Below are 17,316 nucleotides of genomic sequence, written 5' to 3'. Positions count from 1 at the left end.
CAAACAGGTTTCATCTCAATTTTTGCTTTATATAGCCTCAAAACAGTAACAAAAGCTCTAAGCAAAAAATTTACAGAGCAACCACAGTTTATTTAAAAAAAAATAATGCTGCCTCACTAAGCAACTGTGGTCTAAGAAATGTCAAATTAAAGCTGCATGTTCAAAATACTTCAACTCCTGTTACATTCACATTATGGTACAGTGTTTTGGAAATAATTCTAGGTATTTTGTCTGCATAGGATACCTGCCTCATTTATTCAGACGTTTTTTGTGTGTGTCTTAAAACTCATGAGAGTACCAGGCCTTACTTAATGCTCACCACTGAAATTCCATCTTAAACAAAACTAAGTGATTTGTTTTCTCTTTGGCCATTCAAGAGCATTGGAAGAAAACACATGAGACACTAAAAGTATTTCCTGGCTCAGTGAGTCAAGTTCCCACTGCAGCAAGCAATCACATCTTATAATCTCATTAATAAATTTATCTCTATTTTAATATTGATTATGTTCAAAGTCAAAAAAAAGGGTTCAAACTTTAAGAATGTGTATGCATTTGCTAATAGTATTCTCTTAAGACACAGATATTGGCACTTGGACAGTCATGCATCAAAGTCTAATACCACCCACTAATTAGCATTTTATCATCTCAAATCTTTCTCACCTTACTACAGAAGCCAAAACCCAGACACATACACACACCCCCCAAAAAAGACACAGAAGAGGCAGTGATTATCTACATTAAAAAACTAGAATGTGCTGATGCAGATATTGGCTGCTGGTGGTATGTCTTAAAAGTAATTTTTTCAGTGTTCACAGTTTTTGTACCATGTTATAAGTTGAAAGCATAGCTCAAGACTGTTGATTTCAGTTACAGTTGTTACTGATCAGCCTTTTTGCATAACCTGTACCCAGATACTTCATTTCAGGCATTCAATTCCCTCCTCCTGCCCCATGCAGAAGCTCTGTAATGTGGCTATTTTGATTTAAATAATTTGTCAGCACTATATAAAAATTATGAAGCGAAAGCAGGCTTATTCAGTGGCATTTGTTTGCCTTTTCCACAAAACCATCCTTTTTTTTTTTACCACCTTTCACCCCATTTACTTCCAAACTTACAGTTTCTGCAGTATGGGAACCATTTCCACAGCCTTGTTCACTTTGTCTTGCAAATGAGGGAAGTGTTCTAAGGCAAGAAGTGTGGAATCACACAATTTCAGGTTACATACAGATTATATTTGTACAGGCAACCTTAATGATGGTATTTCCTAACTACTGAATGGATGACTCTTCAATTTTAATATTATTTAATATAATTCTAATTGAATATTAAACAGACCAACTGAAAAAGTAGAAATTCTGTCACTTAAAATAATGTCTTCCTTAACTTAAATCAGAAATACATTATTATTTAAATCAGAAATAGATTATAAACTGCTTTAGAGCCAGTTATGGACCTCTTTCCCTCTGCAAGTCAGCTTTCTTTAGAGACTGAGGACTCAAAATCTAGTTGTATGGTATGAAATAAAGGTATCATTTGACCTCATTTTTATGCCTTTTTATAAATCCTCATCTTCAGATTCCAGATACCCTCTTATTTTTATTATTGTATTGCTGCCTTGTAGTATTAAATTATAGTATACATTCAGTTCTTTTATATGTATATTATGACATTCAGTTGTCTATTATTAAGGACTAGGAAAGGTTTTAAAATGAGAATTGGATAAAGGAAGTAGAGAATTGACTCACAGATAGTAGTGTCAGATAACAGGTAAAAGAAACAAGGGTACTGCCTCTTTTGTGCTCTAGTCTTGGCACTCTGGAAACTGTGATAACTGCAAAGTAAACAGAACAGTAGAGATGTGATAGTGAGGATTTCAGGAGTGTCAGCACTGAAGTGGTGAAGGTGAAAGCAAAAAAAAAAAAAAGCAACTTGTGGATATGTGGGTGTCTTGCAGAGATCTTAAAGAACTTGAGACTCAAAGCATTTATTAAAGCATTATTAGCTCTAGCAGTCAGTATGCAACTAAGTCAATGTAAGAATGGTGGCAGGAGAGGAAAGTGTCTCAGAATGACAATCTGCCTTCTGCATCAGTTACGGGTTGGGACTGAAGAGAGCAATGAGATATCCCAGAGGGAGCACAGAAGGCAGCCAGGAAGCACCGAGACATGTTGTGGGAGGGATGGTGGGGAGCTACTTTAGCTCAATAGAATAAGAAGAAAGACTCAGAGAAGCAAAGAAATAAGAAGTGGAAGCCCCCGGACATTCACTTCTATTTTCAGCTTCTCAGAAAAAAACAAATCAGAGTCTTTTCCATACCAGGGCTCTGTGTTGTAACAAGAAAAAAACCCCAAAACTTTCTTTCTGCCCAACTCCTCAGCCATCCCTAATGAAAAGAAAGGAATAGGAGCCTCTGAATTTTATCATGAAACTGAGAAATCTCCAGATAAACTACTCATTAGTGGTTCATAAGCCAAGCTGATACTATCTGTGATGGGAAGGGAAAACAACCCAAGACTTTAAAACCTAGACACAATAAATATGCACAATTTAATATGCTTCTGGTACTTAAAATTCCACGTGATCCATTATATATCAATGGATGTACCTCTGAAGCTGTGTGTTTGAGCTATTCGGTAACTTTCAGCACAGGATATGTTTTTTAATCTATATAGCACATCAAGCGAGTCTCGCTTGCAGCTTGTGAGAAGAGGTTTGCCTTAATCCTGTGTCATTTTCCAGTGCCAAATACAAATGTTCAAAGAAGATGCGAAATTTCACAGATGTATGTTACCCAGTTGCAAACTGTTGCCAGTGTGCATATACACCTGCTTTCTGAACTTCTCACACTTAGACCACATTTCTGTCCTCAGACCTACCATTCTTCATGGGCACAACTACCCGCCTCGAGAAAATCTTTTTGTGTGTCTAATAAAACCGCCACATAGCATGAGGAAAAATGCCTGTGCTTATAAAGAACATGTGAAAAAAATGACACATGATGAATCTCACCTTCTCTTTAAATCCCTCAGCAGGTTTATGCCCCCTCTTTAAAAGACCTCCACAGTTAGGGGTGGGGGAGCGCAGTGTGGGGCTCAGCTCTGGGCTGAGCTCCAGGGGCTAGGGCAGACCCTGCCCGTGTGCAGCGCTGAACTGCGGCATCCGATACACCCGTAGCTATTTTCATTAAATACCTACCTCGTAAAACACGCCGTTAGCTGACCGGTGTTCCTCCTATTACACCCTCGGCCAGTGTGACCCCCTGACCCGGCTTAACGTGATCTTTATTTCCTTTGCCAGTTCGAAATCCAGTGGATGGTGATTCACTGCGACCCCCTGCGACCCCAGCGCGAAGGCTGCGGCGAGCTGCCGGCCCGGGTGAGCGCCCTGCCCTGCACTGCCTGCTGCCCTGCCCTGCACTGCCCGCTGCCCTGCCCTGCCCGCCGCTGCCCTGCCCTACCCTGCCCGCCGCCAGGCTGCCACCGAGTCCCTGTCTGCTGCCAGCCGGCGGCAGCCCACAGGAGCCTCAGTTTTTTCTCCTTCCTTCTGGCCCGAGATGCCTGTTTTTACCATATCTGCCTGGAATTTGGTGCCTTTAGAAATCCAGCCCCCCAGGACAGCGGTAGCAGCAGCAGCCTCATTTTAACCCTTCCGTGACTTTATTCCCCCCTCACCCGCTGCTTGGGTGGGAGACTTCTGAAAGCCGTGCCTTGCAGACGGGACGGATTTTCGCAGCCACCTCCCCGCAGCTGCCGCCTTAGCGGGGAGCCTGACGGCGGGAAACCCCTGGCGGGAGGGCAGGGAGGGAAGACAAGGGTCGGTGCCCAAAGCAACAGCGGCAGGGCAAAGGGTTAAGGCGCTGCTGGCATTCAGTCCTCCCCTTCCCAGCCTTCGGCTTTCCTCCAATCCCCGAGACCCTCCCCAAGGCGTTAGCAAGCAGCCGTGAGGGGCTGCAGCGGGGCTCACCTTTAGGCTGCCTGCCCCAGGAGCTGCAGGCCGCTCCCTCCATTGCCATGGCCCGGGCTCTGCGGGGCCTCCTGCCTCTGGGGCTTTTCCTGCAGGTTGTTTGCCTCTGCCTGGCTCAAGTAAGTTTATTCTGACTTTGACTCTGTTTTTCTCCCTCGCAGATAAGCCAGACGGTAATCGAGGTAAGCGTGAGGGAAGGGACGGTGCTCCGTGCTCAGGGAAAGGGTGTGGGTGGAGAGAGACTGAAGGCGACTCTCTGTCATGCCCTGGCACCGACCCGCTGGAGGGCTTTCGACCCTTTCTCCCCCACAGTAGCTGTAGCAGACCCTGATGTGGTGCTGGCAAAGGCGAGTTGGCCGCAGGGCGGTGGGTGCCATGTGTGTATGCCTACATGGTGCTACCTGGTGGGCATCAGGCAGGCGCCTGGTGGCATGGTGGGGCTAGAGCTCTATCTACAACTACTGCTGGATGGATTATTACTGGGAAGACTGGTGTGTGGAGGAAAGGTGTCCAGAGCAGCAGCGCTGTGGGGAGCAAGGGGCCAGGCTCAGGGCCCCAGCAGGGCCCAGGCCAGCCTCCTGATCACAGAGCACCGTTGTGGGGCCGCGGCCGGAGCTGGCTCCGAGGAGAACAGAGCCCTCCATTATAGGTACGGAGACCTGTAAAAGCCTTTCTCTAGGTTTCCACAGGCTGGTGGCGCCTCCCGCCTCCCCCTCGGGAGCATGGTGCTTTGAGAAAGCGCCTCTGTAGATGCTAATGTAATGCTGGGAAACCAGGGGAAACCGCTGAGCCCGTCAGTGAAGTGGGGATAGGGTTGTTTTAAATTTTTTTCGCTAGCACGAACGCTTGGGAAGACTGTCTCCTTTGTGTTGGCTGAATGAGTAATTAGAGTAGCTTAGTGAATTTCAGTGTTTGATTTGCAAAGATCACTCTTTTTATTTCTGCCGCCCCGTCATTGCCGTCCGGTGTTCAGATCCTGCTGGTCAAGGAGTCGAGCCCCCTCCGCCTTGCCCTAGCGCTGCCAGCATTGTGGGGTGCAGGAGGGGGGTTAAACATCTTATCCCTGTTCTGCCCACGAGGGGAGTGTTGCTGGTGATCACAGTGACAGCTAAGATGGGATATAGGGCCTGTGGGTCCTGACGTGTGGAATGAGGACACAGCTCCTCATCACAGCTGTGGCCCCCTGACTAACCCATAGAAGCCACCTCTCATTGTGCTGGTCCCCCCCGACTGGCTCTCGAAGGTTTGCCAGGATCTAATTGCTCCTTTTTTATTTCTTACTCCTTGTCAGAGAGGTCTCCCTGGTCCGCCAGGTCCCCCGGGTCCGCCAGGGCCACCAGGAGTTCCCGGTATTGATGGCATCGATGTAAGTGTTTCCCATGCCGTGCCTAGGAAATAGGAAATGCCTTGAGCTGTACCTGCGTTGTCCTCACTGTCAGCATTTGACTCTGAGGAGTTTGGATTTGGCTGGAGATCCACATAGGAATTGATGGGTCTTATACTCTGTACCAGGCCAGGGCGAGGGGAGAAGGTGGCCTTTCAGATTATCTCTGATATGGAAAATAGAGGATTATTTATTTTATGTAATCAGCATCATATGCTATGATTATTTGCCTTAAATGGGGTGTAGGGGTTTTATAATTCTAATCTCAAAAGGGATTATGTAGTATCACCCATACTAAAGTATGATAAGTACTGTGGCGTTATTCCTGATAGGAGGTACTATGTGTTTTCCCCCAATTCCTGTCAGAAGTTTCTGTGATTATTTCTGCTAGTCTATAATAGAGATCACATGGGTTTAATATTAATTTCCTACAATAAGAATGAGTTTGGGATTATTCCTGATAATCTGTAAATCAGTGTTTTTCATGAGGGACCATAAAAAGTTGCTGTAGCTCTGACTAATACCTTCCTTTTCATATATTGGTTAGGGGGAGAGAGGTCCGAACGGCCCCCCTGGTCCACCGGTAAGTGATTTCAGCTACTTTGCATTTGCTCCTGCGAGAGATGTGGTTTTGAATTTTGTTTCTGCTTCCCTCTCTGAAGTATGCTTAACTGTCCGTTTAAATCCTGAAGGGTCCAGATGGGGATGCAGGCAAACCAGGATCCCCTGGCCTGCCTGGAGAGCCAGGAGCTGATGTGAGTGCACTTGATTTTCTGGAATTTCCTCTTTTTTTTTTTTTTTTAAAGGAAAATACTTGGGTTTAGTCTATTTCTGTAGAAGCATGACCTCCTTTTGAGGTCTCTGGCTTGTTCACGGCTGCCAGTGAGTGCCAGCGGTGCGCGGGGGGGAGAAGCGCTTTTCTCCAGGCTGAAAGATGCTCTCTTGGCGGAGCACAGCCGGGCTGAGGGCGGCCGGGGCAGCAGCTGAGGAACAGCGCCAGGGCTGTTGGGTGCTGCCACCCTGCTCCGCAGAGGGCGCTGGGCAGCGCTGCTGCGGGGAGGAAGCCACGCTGCGTCCTCTGGGAGCAGCCTCGGGCCAGCGCCCCGCTCCCTGCGGGGCGAAGAGCAGGGCGGCAAGGGCAAGAGGAAGATCCAAGCCCAGGCCTGGGCAGGAGGGTTCGCTGCGGCGCAGGGCACCAGCGGTGCCGGGCAGACCGGGCCGCGGGCGGGCCGGCCCCCAGCGGGCAGAGGCCCGCTCCCCCCGCGGGGGACGACCGGCGGGAGGCGCCTGTCGCTGCTCCCTAACGGTCAGCGGCGCGGGCCGGCCTCTTCCGGGCCGTTGGTGTTTGGTGCCCGAAGGGGGTGTGTGGAGGGGTAGTGTGTAGTAATTTCGGGTCTCGTTAGCCTCTCCTTCCCTCTCCTTTCTCCTTCTCCATCCCTGTAGGCCAGACGTTACAGTGAACAGTTGTCTTTTTACTAAATTGAAGCTTAAGAATGAATTTTTACTCAGTTTCTGAGGAAAAACTGCAATTTCCATGTAGTTGTTATTCCAAATAAAAACCTCCCAGGCTTCAGCCGCTGCAGAGCCCGTACCTGCTAATGTATCTTCCTTTCTCTGTGGAAAATAATACAGAATAATAAACTTTCAACATCATCTAGTGTTGATGGCCTGTTAGGTTGTATCTCTCGAATAAGTTAGTGGCAATAAAAACGCCTTCATACATTTTTGGGAAACTTCACACTTCTCTCGAGAGCAGCGTTTGAAAGCATTTCTTGCTACGAAGCAAGATTGCTACATTAGTACTTGGATCTTATGCCAGGAGGCAGGCAAGCTTATGTTTAATTTACGTAAGTGGTAGAATACTTTTATAATTTAAAACACCAAAAATAAAGATTATATATAACAAACTAGTGTATTAGAGAATATTGCAAATTATATAAATGAAAAAGCCTAATATTTTTTGAAGACTGCAATAGTGTTAGAGGATAATTTTTAATTCACTTTTGACAAGAGATCTAGTGGACGTGGAGCTGAAACAATTAGTTCAATTGTTCAAATTTCACACCTGTAAGACGAAGTGGGCATGCCATGAGTGGTATCTCATACCACTTCATTTTTTCCTGAAAACAATACAGGACCACAACCCATTTGTACATGTCAAAAACCCATAAGCAGATCTTTACAAATCATTGCCTCTTATAATTTTCACTTAAGGCATAGTTTTATTTTCCTCGCCAGAATTCATGGTAACACAGTTGGGTGAAACAGAACGTTTTAAACTCAACTCAGCTCAGCTTTTGGTATTTTTTTGCACTTGCATATTCCCTTATATTAGTGGGTGAGTGAAACTGTAATACTAGAATACAGTGTTCTGAAATGGTGAACCTTTTTTATTTTGACTTGAAGGCAAAACATGGGACCTTATTGTACTCCCACGGTGCATTCAACTTTTAATTGGGGTTTTAGATTTATAATACCTTCTTCCATGTTTAATTGGTGAGGCAATTCTGACTTATTAAATCTCATTTTTCTTTCACAAACTATTTCAGTGTCAGGTTTAATAGGCTGAGTAAAGATACTGTACAGTAATTGCCTGTAATGATCATGTAAGCTTTTGAAAGCAAATTATCAGAGAAAACATGCCTTTGGGTGAACACTGAATTGCTGGAAGTGTACCAAAAAAGTATTGGACAAATGTAAAAGCAAGGCTTTTCTTATGGATATCTGGAAATTTCTAAGCCATATAAACTGGTTAAAATTTTAGAAACAAAAGAAAACAACTCCAAATGAATTTGTACTGATAATATGATTGCTTTTTAATTTTAGTCAGATAGACAAGTGTGGTTCAAAGACTAACCTCAGATCCAGCCTGGCAGCTTTGTTGACTTTTTTTGGTCAATGAATGATTTATTTGAAATGGAAAACACTGACAGTTGTTTTTTTTTTTTTAACCTGAGCCATGAACTAAATTCATCAATCTCCCATTGAGAGGCAACAAGATCATTTGAGATCACGTATTTAGTTTAATTGTGATTTAACTGAATCATTTTTGAAGGATACATATCACAGGCACTGATGTTTGTCACCAGAAGCTAGTACTTTGAACTCGCACAGTTCTATCTGTACATGTAAATAGGCATTTGAATTGTAAGTCTCCTGCAGTTACTCATCTCATTTAATAGCTTAATTTTTCTATTTTTTAGAATGTTTTCTGTTGTGATTAAGAAAACCACGTAACCTTTGCATTAACCTTGTATACATTGCTTCCAAAGGGATTCACAGGACCTGATGGCTCACGTGGAGCCACAGGACCAAAAGGACAGAAGGTAAGAACAAAATTATGCATGAAATTATGTTTGTTGGGTTTTTTTTAAGCAGGATTTTTGTTTGTCTCTATGCAACTAATGAGATGCTGCAGCCTTTCTTACAATATTAAAACATCTATAGAATACAGATCCATTGGGCCCTTTTCACACAGTACAAAGCAACTTCCATTCCCCCAGCCAGCAGTAAGGAATGGTGGCATTACATTGATGACATTAAAGTTGAGCATCTTCAGTAATGGTGAGGCTCTTTCCATCTTGTTGTACTGTAACTATGTCATTGTAATATGCACTGGGAACCAGAACAGTGAAACCTGACTTCATCAGCAATCAGACAAATCAAATATACATCAGAAGTCAGAGTAACCAGCATGTTTGAATACTTTTTTTTTTTTTGGAGGGGGGGTAAGCCCTGAGGCTGTATCTTTTTAATACTGAGAAAGTCTTTCCTTTCTATCAAGTCTCACTGAAACCAGCATAGTATTAATGAGGTGAATAATACTTGCAGAATATGTCCACTAAATGATACCCTCCAAAAGGTGAGAGCATCTTCCTGTATGTTGTTTACGAAATTTTATGCTAATGCCTCTTGAAAAACTCAATTTTTATCGTTTAAAGGGTGAGCCAGGACTGCCAGGTGCTCGTGGACTTCCAGTAAGTACTACATTTAGTATATGAAGAGGTGTTTTAGATCTTAAGTGTCAATATGAAGGATTCTTAACGTTAAATGTAGTGAAGAAAAGCCAGAAACTATTTTTGAGGTTTCAAAGAACTCATAAGATATTAAAGTAGTACATTACTTTTTGTCTTTATATCAAAGTGTGCAGATATTACTGAAAGGACATGTTGGTTTGTATGCTGTAGAAAAGAAAGGAGCGTGTGTGATGTGGTCACACAGTTTTGGATGCATACTGTTGTTTTCCATCCCTTTGTGAAAATGCTCTAGAGACAGGAGAGCCCATGTTTTATTTGCAGAAATTAGTCTACAGTTACTCCTGTTTCAGCTCCTTGCCATGTGTTTAAATGAGATCACTGAAGTGTAAATGCTGTATGGGACTTCCTGTGCTGTTCCATATAAAAACAAGACAAAATATGAGAAAGGACATGTGAAGAGTACTGTTCCAGTCGGCATGCAGATGGATTTAATGTCCATCTTGGGGGCTGAAAATAATTGTGAATTTTAGGAATTTTATGAGGTTGAAGAAGTAAATGATGGTTGGCATGTAGAAACTTAGATTATATAGGAAACCAGGAAGAACTTCAAGGAAGATGAATAATGGAACAAGATGACTGGGAGGAAATTATAATAGGGCTGCACATAATTAAAATTTAATTAAAAATTAGATTAATTTTGGAGAAATTATTGGAATTAAATAGAAGAGGCATTGTATTCTGGTATAGCACTCCTTACTGTGAAATTCTGTATTTGACTGTATCTTTGTATTTTTGACCCTGTCCCAGTAACTTTCATTAAATTTATATTAAACAATATTTTTGGTATTTGGCCAGAGAGGAAATTATGTTGTTATTCTTGAAGACGTTACATTGTAGACATGTTCAAACTTAAGTTGAATCATTCTATGTGGACATTTGCGTTTAATTTTCATGGATGCTGTTTCTTACCTGAAAATCTGGAAAATAAGTAATACTTTTATAATGGCTAGTCAATCTGTAGATTCAATATATGAGCTAAATTTAGTCACAGAAAATAGCAGAACTGAGGTAGCTTCTAGGTAGACTGAAAGCCCTACATCCTTCTGTTAGGGGTTTGAGGTTTTTTGTTTGTTTGTTTATTTTAATTTTTTGCTGTCAAGTAGATGGGGAAATAACTTCTGGGTCGTTTGCAATGCATTTAAAAATGTGTAGCTGGAATGAAGAGATAGCTTAACTCTGTCAGATAAGTTACTCAGGTGACACGGAAAAAAGTGTACATGAAAAGAACTACTATGGGAGAGGAAAAAATGGTGAATTAAAACTGAATTACTGAAATACTAGGTTAAAATATTGCCGTATTTTAGCCTGTCAACTGAAATAAAAACTGACTTGAGGAAAAATATACAGGATTTTACCTCACCATTAACAGACTAATGTGAGAACAAATAATTTAACAGCCTTCAGAAAAAGTGGGTATATAAAATATAAATAAAGAGCATTAATCTCAACTTAAAAGTGGCGATGTTACTGTGGGAAAGCAGCAAACTGGACCAACTTGTTGAGGTGGAACGCTGATTCTGTTCAGAGCAGTACTTACCTCAGAACACTCAGGTCTTTTGTGACCGTGTTTTGAGACTGTAAAAGCAATACATCTGAAGAGATTTTGGACCATTGTTCAAAGTTTAGCGATTTTTTGTTTGCCCTGAGACTTTCAGTCTTAAGGTGATAACGCTTCAGTGAACCTCAGTAGGGATTGCCTTTGGAGTTGTTCTGCCTCTGCTTAATAAGCAACTGGACCTTGTATTTAAAGATGAATCTGCAGGAATATTTATAATGAGGAAATGAGAATTCTTAGTTATTTAAAGGTAAAGAAAAGATGGACATACTTAGTCACCTCGTGTCATTACCCTTGTAATTATTAAGGTTAATCCTTAGACCTCACATTTTAGGAAGAAGCCTAGTGTTTGATTTTGTAGCTCCATGGTTGTTAACCTGTATATGCTGAATCCATATGGAAAGATTAATGCTCAAAATAAATCTCTTGGGGAAATTCCATTTATACTGTTTATTCCATCAAAGGGCTTTCCTTTCGATGAATGGCTTTAAGCTGCTGAAGAAATAGAGCAGTTAGTGGAAGTTTCTCAAAATGGCCACCACCAGTCATCTCACCTTTAGTGAGATTAAATTTAGAGTAGTGAAAACGAATTAAAAAAAAAAGGGTAGGAGTGGTAGTGCTGGGGTGTGATGGTTCTTATTCTCAGATTCAGAGACTTTTTGAGAATCTCTTACTACAAGCATGAAGTAATGGGGCTGTTTAACCTTTGCAGGTCTTTGGTTTGATCCACGAGACCTTGTTTACTAGAAACATAGTGAGCACACTTACGAGTCTGCATACTAGTTACATGATTAGTTGAGTATTTAGATGTAATTATGCACTGCTTTGAATTCAGTCAGTGGTCTTTTGCAAGTGGCATAGTCTCTGGGTGGTTATCCAAAGACTTCATTTCTCACAAAAAACCCTTGCTTAAGTTGTTAAAATGCTCAGTGCAAACAGAAAGTCAGAAGTCTTGGCTACAACATCAATTAGTTTTAAATTATCACTGTTTTTCAAGTTCATCCAGCAGAATTTATTGGCCAAGTTAGGACTTCTGAGGAACTGAAAGAAAGAATATTAAGTATCTGAAGTTTTATATACAGCATTTGCTTTTCTGCTTCTGTCACCCTTTCTTCCCCAGAATGTATCCTGGCAATCTTCAGTTATCTTCTTTTACTCTCCCTTTCCTGTATTTTTTCCTGCTTTATCATTTAGTTTTAATTTATTCTATTTGTCTCATCTCTTTTGTCTCTCAAATGACAGATTTACAAAATTAGTAGAATACTTCTGATTAATTGAAGTAATTTACCACCAAATATGCTGATGTCTCTGATCTGGCCCTGGTAAATGGACCTGGGGCTGCTACATTCAGTGCACGTATTGCACCCTTCAGTCCATTCTCGCTGTTAAGTTCCCTCTAACTTTTCTATTAGCTGATATATTGCTAGTGTTTTATAGATCTGACATATAGGTAGGACTGTGTGTATTTAGTGACAGAGAAATTGGAAATATTTTACGGTCTACTAAAGCACAGCTTCCGGCATAGGGTACACATACAAATACTGGTATGTGACTCTTCGTGGTGGATGGCAGCAGGTCTGTGTTGAGGATGTGGAGGTACTTACCAGATCTACAGGGTGAGTGCCTCTGAACCAGGTGATTACAGACTGTGGGTTACTGCTGATGCCCATGCACTCCATTTGCTCCATGGGTCAGATAAGCATCTCCAAAGCAGGTGGCAGGCATCTGGGGATGTAAGGCCACAGTGCCAGGCTGTGTGGAGAGGCTTCTCCTTTAGGACACAGGCAGAGGCAGGAACATGGGCAGCTGGTTGGAATCATTAACTGCTCTGTGTAGGTCCTTACTGACTGATTGCCCTGGAGCTCTCAACTCCCCATCGTGGTTTGCTTGCAGGGAGTTTATGGCCAGAAGGGTGGAGTAGCAGGGCAAGGCATGAATTGCTGGGGGACAGCCCCTGCTTCTGGGAGTCCTAATTAGGAGGGTCAGGAGATGCAATGGATTGGGCAGAGGGGGGGACTGGCTTCTCCTGGGCCTGTGTGTGGGCTGGATACAGTAGCTTCTTTGGTATCACTGACTTTCCCTGCCACGGTTAGGGGTGCATTAGCAAGGGGTACTCCAGTGGGAACCTGCAAGTAGTTGGTTTCCTTCTTTCAGAGGCAGATGATATTACAATATCAGATATGTGATGCAGTGAAAGTTTGATTTGTATAGTCAAATATAGACATGTATAATGTAATGAATTGTAGCAAGGGAGTGTTAAGTAATAGCAAAGGAATTATGTAGGTTATACAAGATGATGAAGTTTACTTTCTGCTGTGTATTAAATGGTTAAAATGGAATGACTCTGATAAATGCTTGACATTTTCCCTGTGTTATACCAAGTTTTCTAATGACAACCTTGCAGATACAGTCCTGGTATGACATTCTGCAGCTTTTAAACTCCACTCAGCCCAGGCGCTTTATTACATCAAATCTCCTGAATATTTATGTTTGTGATTTTATATGCCACTGTTTCATACACATCATTGACACTGTTCTCCATAAAATTACCCATTTGCTTTAGTAACGCAAGACTGAGGGATCTGTTTTCTTAGAGGGAGTGTATTGTCCAAATAGGCAGAAACACATTTGTGTCTTGGACACTTCTCATTAAAATGATTCAGAGCAAAACTGATGGAAAATGTAAACAGGAGTTTGGTGTTCTTTCTGATTACCAAAAATCACTAGTTTAATGGATTTAGACCTCGGGGAAGCACTGGCAAAAAAAAAAAAATCTTTTATTATCAATTTAAATGCACTGTTAGAAGGAAATGATTATAGCATAGATGTGTTTATCATGGTACTTGGTAATTAGCTAAGCCCAAAAGCTTTAATGTCTTCATTCCTTTGTGGAAGTGTGTGTGTTTGTAAATATGTGTAGAGAGATGCTACTGCAAGGCAACTTAATCAATAATTTAATTTTTCTCCTGATATTGATTACCTAATAATAAAATTGATATTTAACATTAGTTAAGTTTTCAAAATGGTTTTGCAGAATCAAACATCAGGGTTTTTGTACCTTTTATCCCAAATACTCTGTTCTTGGCAAACAGCTTGACTAGGTGTGGAACCCTCCCCACATTTCTGACCTTTTTTCATATTTCACAGGGCAAGGGGCTTCTTGGACCACCTGTAAGTATAATTTTTACAATTCATAAATATACTGTTTAATGAATCTTTTTAAATATTCAATAAAGCTGTTATACTGTAATAAAAAGTAATTCAGTGAAAAAAGAAACTGTTTTAATCCTGATGTTCTATGTCTATTATGTATACTTTCTTCAGCTTCTATTGAGGTTGCTTAGGTCTATGGTATATGGGACAAAAATACTGGTGTCTGAAGGCATAGTTTATTGTTTGAGAGAGTTACATGTTCTCACTCCTTGGATGCTTGTTATAGAAGTATTGTATGATCTAAAAATACTATTTAACTTGGTTGTTATAGGGTCCGGCTGGTGCAGCAGGACTTCCTGGGGAAGTAGGTCGTGCTGGTCCACCTGTAAGTACTACCATGTTTGCTAAAAATGTAGGTTTATTCAATTGCTAGAAGGTACTTATAGAAAAAATGAATAATTACTGTGTCATCTAAACACTATTTGGGTTACAACAGCACTTGAAAACATATTTTTTTCCTCTACAGTGATCACTGGTAGAGGAAAGATTGTGTTTGAAGCTCATCAGAAATAAGGAACAATTAATAGCACCAAGTCAGGGCCACCCATTAGATTAGAATTAAATGTTTCACATAGTCACCCATACTCCACTTCTCCTCTTATTCAAGGAAAGCTAAAATCAAAAAGCAAACCTGCCAGAAATACAGGAAATGTAAAACTCAACATTACACGCAGACTTTTAGTTTTACTCCTGTCTTCTCACATATACATTATGGTACATGACCACATACTATTTCTGTTTTCCATTTACATACTAGTGAACATGGCCATTCAGTATTTCCTCTTAATCTCATTTTAAGTGTGACTCCATCTACTGACCTTACTGCTAAACTATGCACTCAGTTTCAGCACACTGTCATATTTTGACTCCATACTTTACCACTGAAATGCAAAGTGAAACCAGTTGTTAATTTTTCACTTGAAATCTGAAATAGCATTAAAATTTTGTTTAATGAAGCCTATTTTTAATGCATACCTCTCCCTGTGTGTTGCACTCAGTCATATAAATGAATATAAAAAAGAATATTAAAACCTGCCAGTTTGTTTCAGAAGATGATCCATCTAGCTCACTGTTTTGTCTGTAGCAAGGGCAATAATGGATACTTAGGGAAGTGTACAGCCTATTTGTAAAATGACATTTTTCTGTCGTACTGTCCCACATTCTGGCAGTTGGCAGTTCAGAGACTGCCTGAATCAGAAATGGCATTTGTGCTGCCTTTTTCAAAAGCTATATATGAGCCTGTCCTCCATTAATATAGTCAGTCCCTTTTTCAATCCATTTATATCATGGGCCTCCACAACACATTGTGATAATGGATTCCACAATATAATTATACATGGTGTGGAAAAGAAATATTCCTTTTTAGTGTTTTTAAACCTATGGCTCTATAACTCATGCATTGTGAGAATTAGTGGATAATTTTTCTATATTTATCTTGTTAATTTCATTTATGATTTAATAACATAATATTTAATAACATACATCAAACATACTATTGAAATTACAGTACTAAGTTAAAAGGTGGTCCCTATCAGAATATTAGATTTATTTTAATTAAAAGCATTCAGAAAAAATAATTTGCAGAGGTTTTGTGTTGTCTTTACTTCTGAAAGCACTGCACAGCAAAACTTCATAAACAGGAGAAGATTCTAACTTGGTAAATTCATCTTGGGCTCTGAAAAATGGGATTTTTTCCTCTCTGTGCTTTGGGCATTTTTGCCAGTTACTAGGATTCTTTTAATTCAGTACTTAATTAGCAGTTATGAGATAGAGGAGTGCATAGATGATCCTGTGGTCAGATATTTCAGCTTTCTAAAGCATCTGAAAATTAATTGTTTTTTGTGACTCCTATTCCACAACATGGCTCCCATTCTACTAAAAAATTGGTTTTCCCATTCTACTGTGGGAGCCATGTTGTGGGTTTAGGTTTTAATTGGCTACCTAGCCTGTCCTTCTGTAGCTACTTCATGTCTCACTGTTGTTGTGTGGTATGAATATGTAACTGCTGGTTGTCATTAGTACTATGAATCAACAAAATTACTTTACCCTTTTTTAGGGAGATCCAGGAAAAAGAGGGCCACCAGGCCCACCAGGCCCACCAGGCCCTCGGGTAAGTGATTGCCTTTAATATGTGCTAATGTCTGAATTAACTATTGTTGCTTCTTGAACAAAACTTCTCAAGTCCCCCAGCTGAGTCCCACAGCTGAATACTGACTTTAGGATTTCAGCAGGCTATATTAATTCATAATGTCTAGAGCCTTGTGTTCAAAGCCTAAGATACAACTCGCTTAATCATATCAACATTTGATCTTTCATTTAGAAAGCAAGTTTCTAGTCTTTATGGTTATAAGAGACAGTTTGAAATGCAAACTGTGTAACTTCTGTCACGATGTCTTCCCATTTATGCAGATGGTCTTAAACTGTAACTTATACAGGTTTTAAACTTCCCTGTGCATTCTAGTATTACTGTAAATGCAGTCTTTCTTGGGCCTCACTAGTAGTACTTCAGCAGAGGCAGACTCTTCTCTGTTAGGAGGAGAAAAATTTAGTATTTGCCTCATGAGCCAGAAATATATGCTCCCAGGTGGGTTAATTTCTAATGTCTTTCTTGCAAGCAGGCCTTCTACTTGCAAGGGATATAAGAAAGCTTTACACCAGTGCTTTGCCTCTCTAGGGGAATGGTTATCTTTGAGCCTCTTGGGAGGAGGGATGTGTGTTGTGCCTTTGCCTTGTGGCTATTTACCTGCCCAGAGAGATAGAACTGAGTGTCTGGCAGACACATTGGAGGCTGGGTGCTGTGAAATGCAAACTGCTGGGAAATGTGTTTGTGTCATACTAATGTCTTTTCAAAAGCTGTACTGTTCCTCTGCTGGACAGACCCTAAATCCATATGCTTTATTTATGCCATGTTTCTTGTTTTCATTAAAGTTGCCAGAGAATTGACAGAGGCATTGTAAAAAATGTGAATGGTAAAGCGGAGAAGAGTATTTAGGAAACAAGTAAAAACGGATTCTCAATAATGGTGTATGCTGCTTCTATTCCTTGACAGTTTTGTCCTTTTTAGATTTCTGAAGTGCCACAATCCCAGTCCAGTTGATGCCATTATGGACCCAAACATACCCTCAGCTTTTTTTAAATCCTTCTGTATAAAAGGAGACCAGCTC

The 17,316-nt window shown here is 41.0% G+C and overlaps 1 protein-coding gene across 3 annotated transcripts in view; it reads left to right on the top strand.

Moving 5' to 3' along the window:
- COL9A1 (collagen type IX alpha 1 chain) overlaps nucleotides 1–17,316 on the top strand; it is a 77,557-nt gene that overhangs the window by 16,073 nt on the left and 44,168 nt on the right. For 2 of the 3 annotated variants that reach the window (XM_075497299.1, XM_075497298.1), the window contains exons 1-9: nucleotides 4,011–4,082; nucleotides 5,255–5,329; nucleotides 5,895–5,930; nucleotides 6,040–6,102; nucleotides 8,620–8,673; nucleotides 9,289–9,324; nucleotides 14,087–14,110; nucleotides 14,424–14,477; nucleotides 16,209–16,262. In XM_075497299.1, coding sequence (XP_075353414.1) covers nucleotides 4,011–4,082; nucleotides 5,255–5,329; nucleotides 5,895–5,930; nucleotides 6,040–6,102; nucleotides 8,620–8,673; nucleotides 9,289–9,324; nucleotides 14,087–14,110; nucleotides 14,424–14,477; nucleotides 16,209–16,262 — 468 coding nt within the window. Of the gene's footprint in view, nucleotides 1–3,297; nucleotides 3,376–4,010; nucleotides 4,083–4,124; nucleotides 4,146–5,254; nucleotides 5,330–5,894; nucleotides 5,931–6,039; nucleotides 6,103–8,619; nucleotides 8,674–9,288; nucleotides 9,325–14,086; nucleotides 14,111–14,423; nucleotides 14,478–16,208; nucleotides 16,263–17,316 lie in introns of those variants that run through there. The other variant, XM_075497297.1, reaches the window with a different exon arrangement.

Source organism: Mycteria americana, chromosome 3 (genome assembly GCF_035582795.1).
Source record: "Mycteria americana isolate JAX WOST 10 ecotype Jacksonville Zoo and Gardens chromosome 3, USCA_MyAme_1.0, whole genome shotgun sequence".
Classification (NCBI taxonomy): domain Eukaryota; kingdom Metazoa; phylum Chordata; class Aves; order Ciconiiformes; family Ciconiidae; genus Mycteria; species Mycteria americana.
This window is presented reverse-complemented; position numbering and strand designations above follow the sequence as displayed.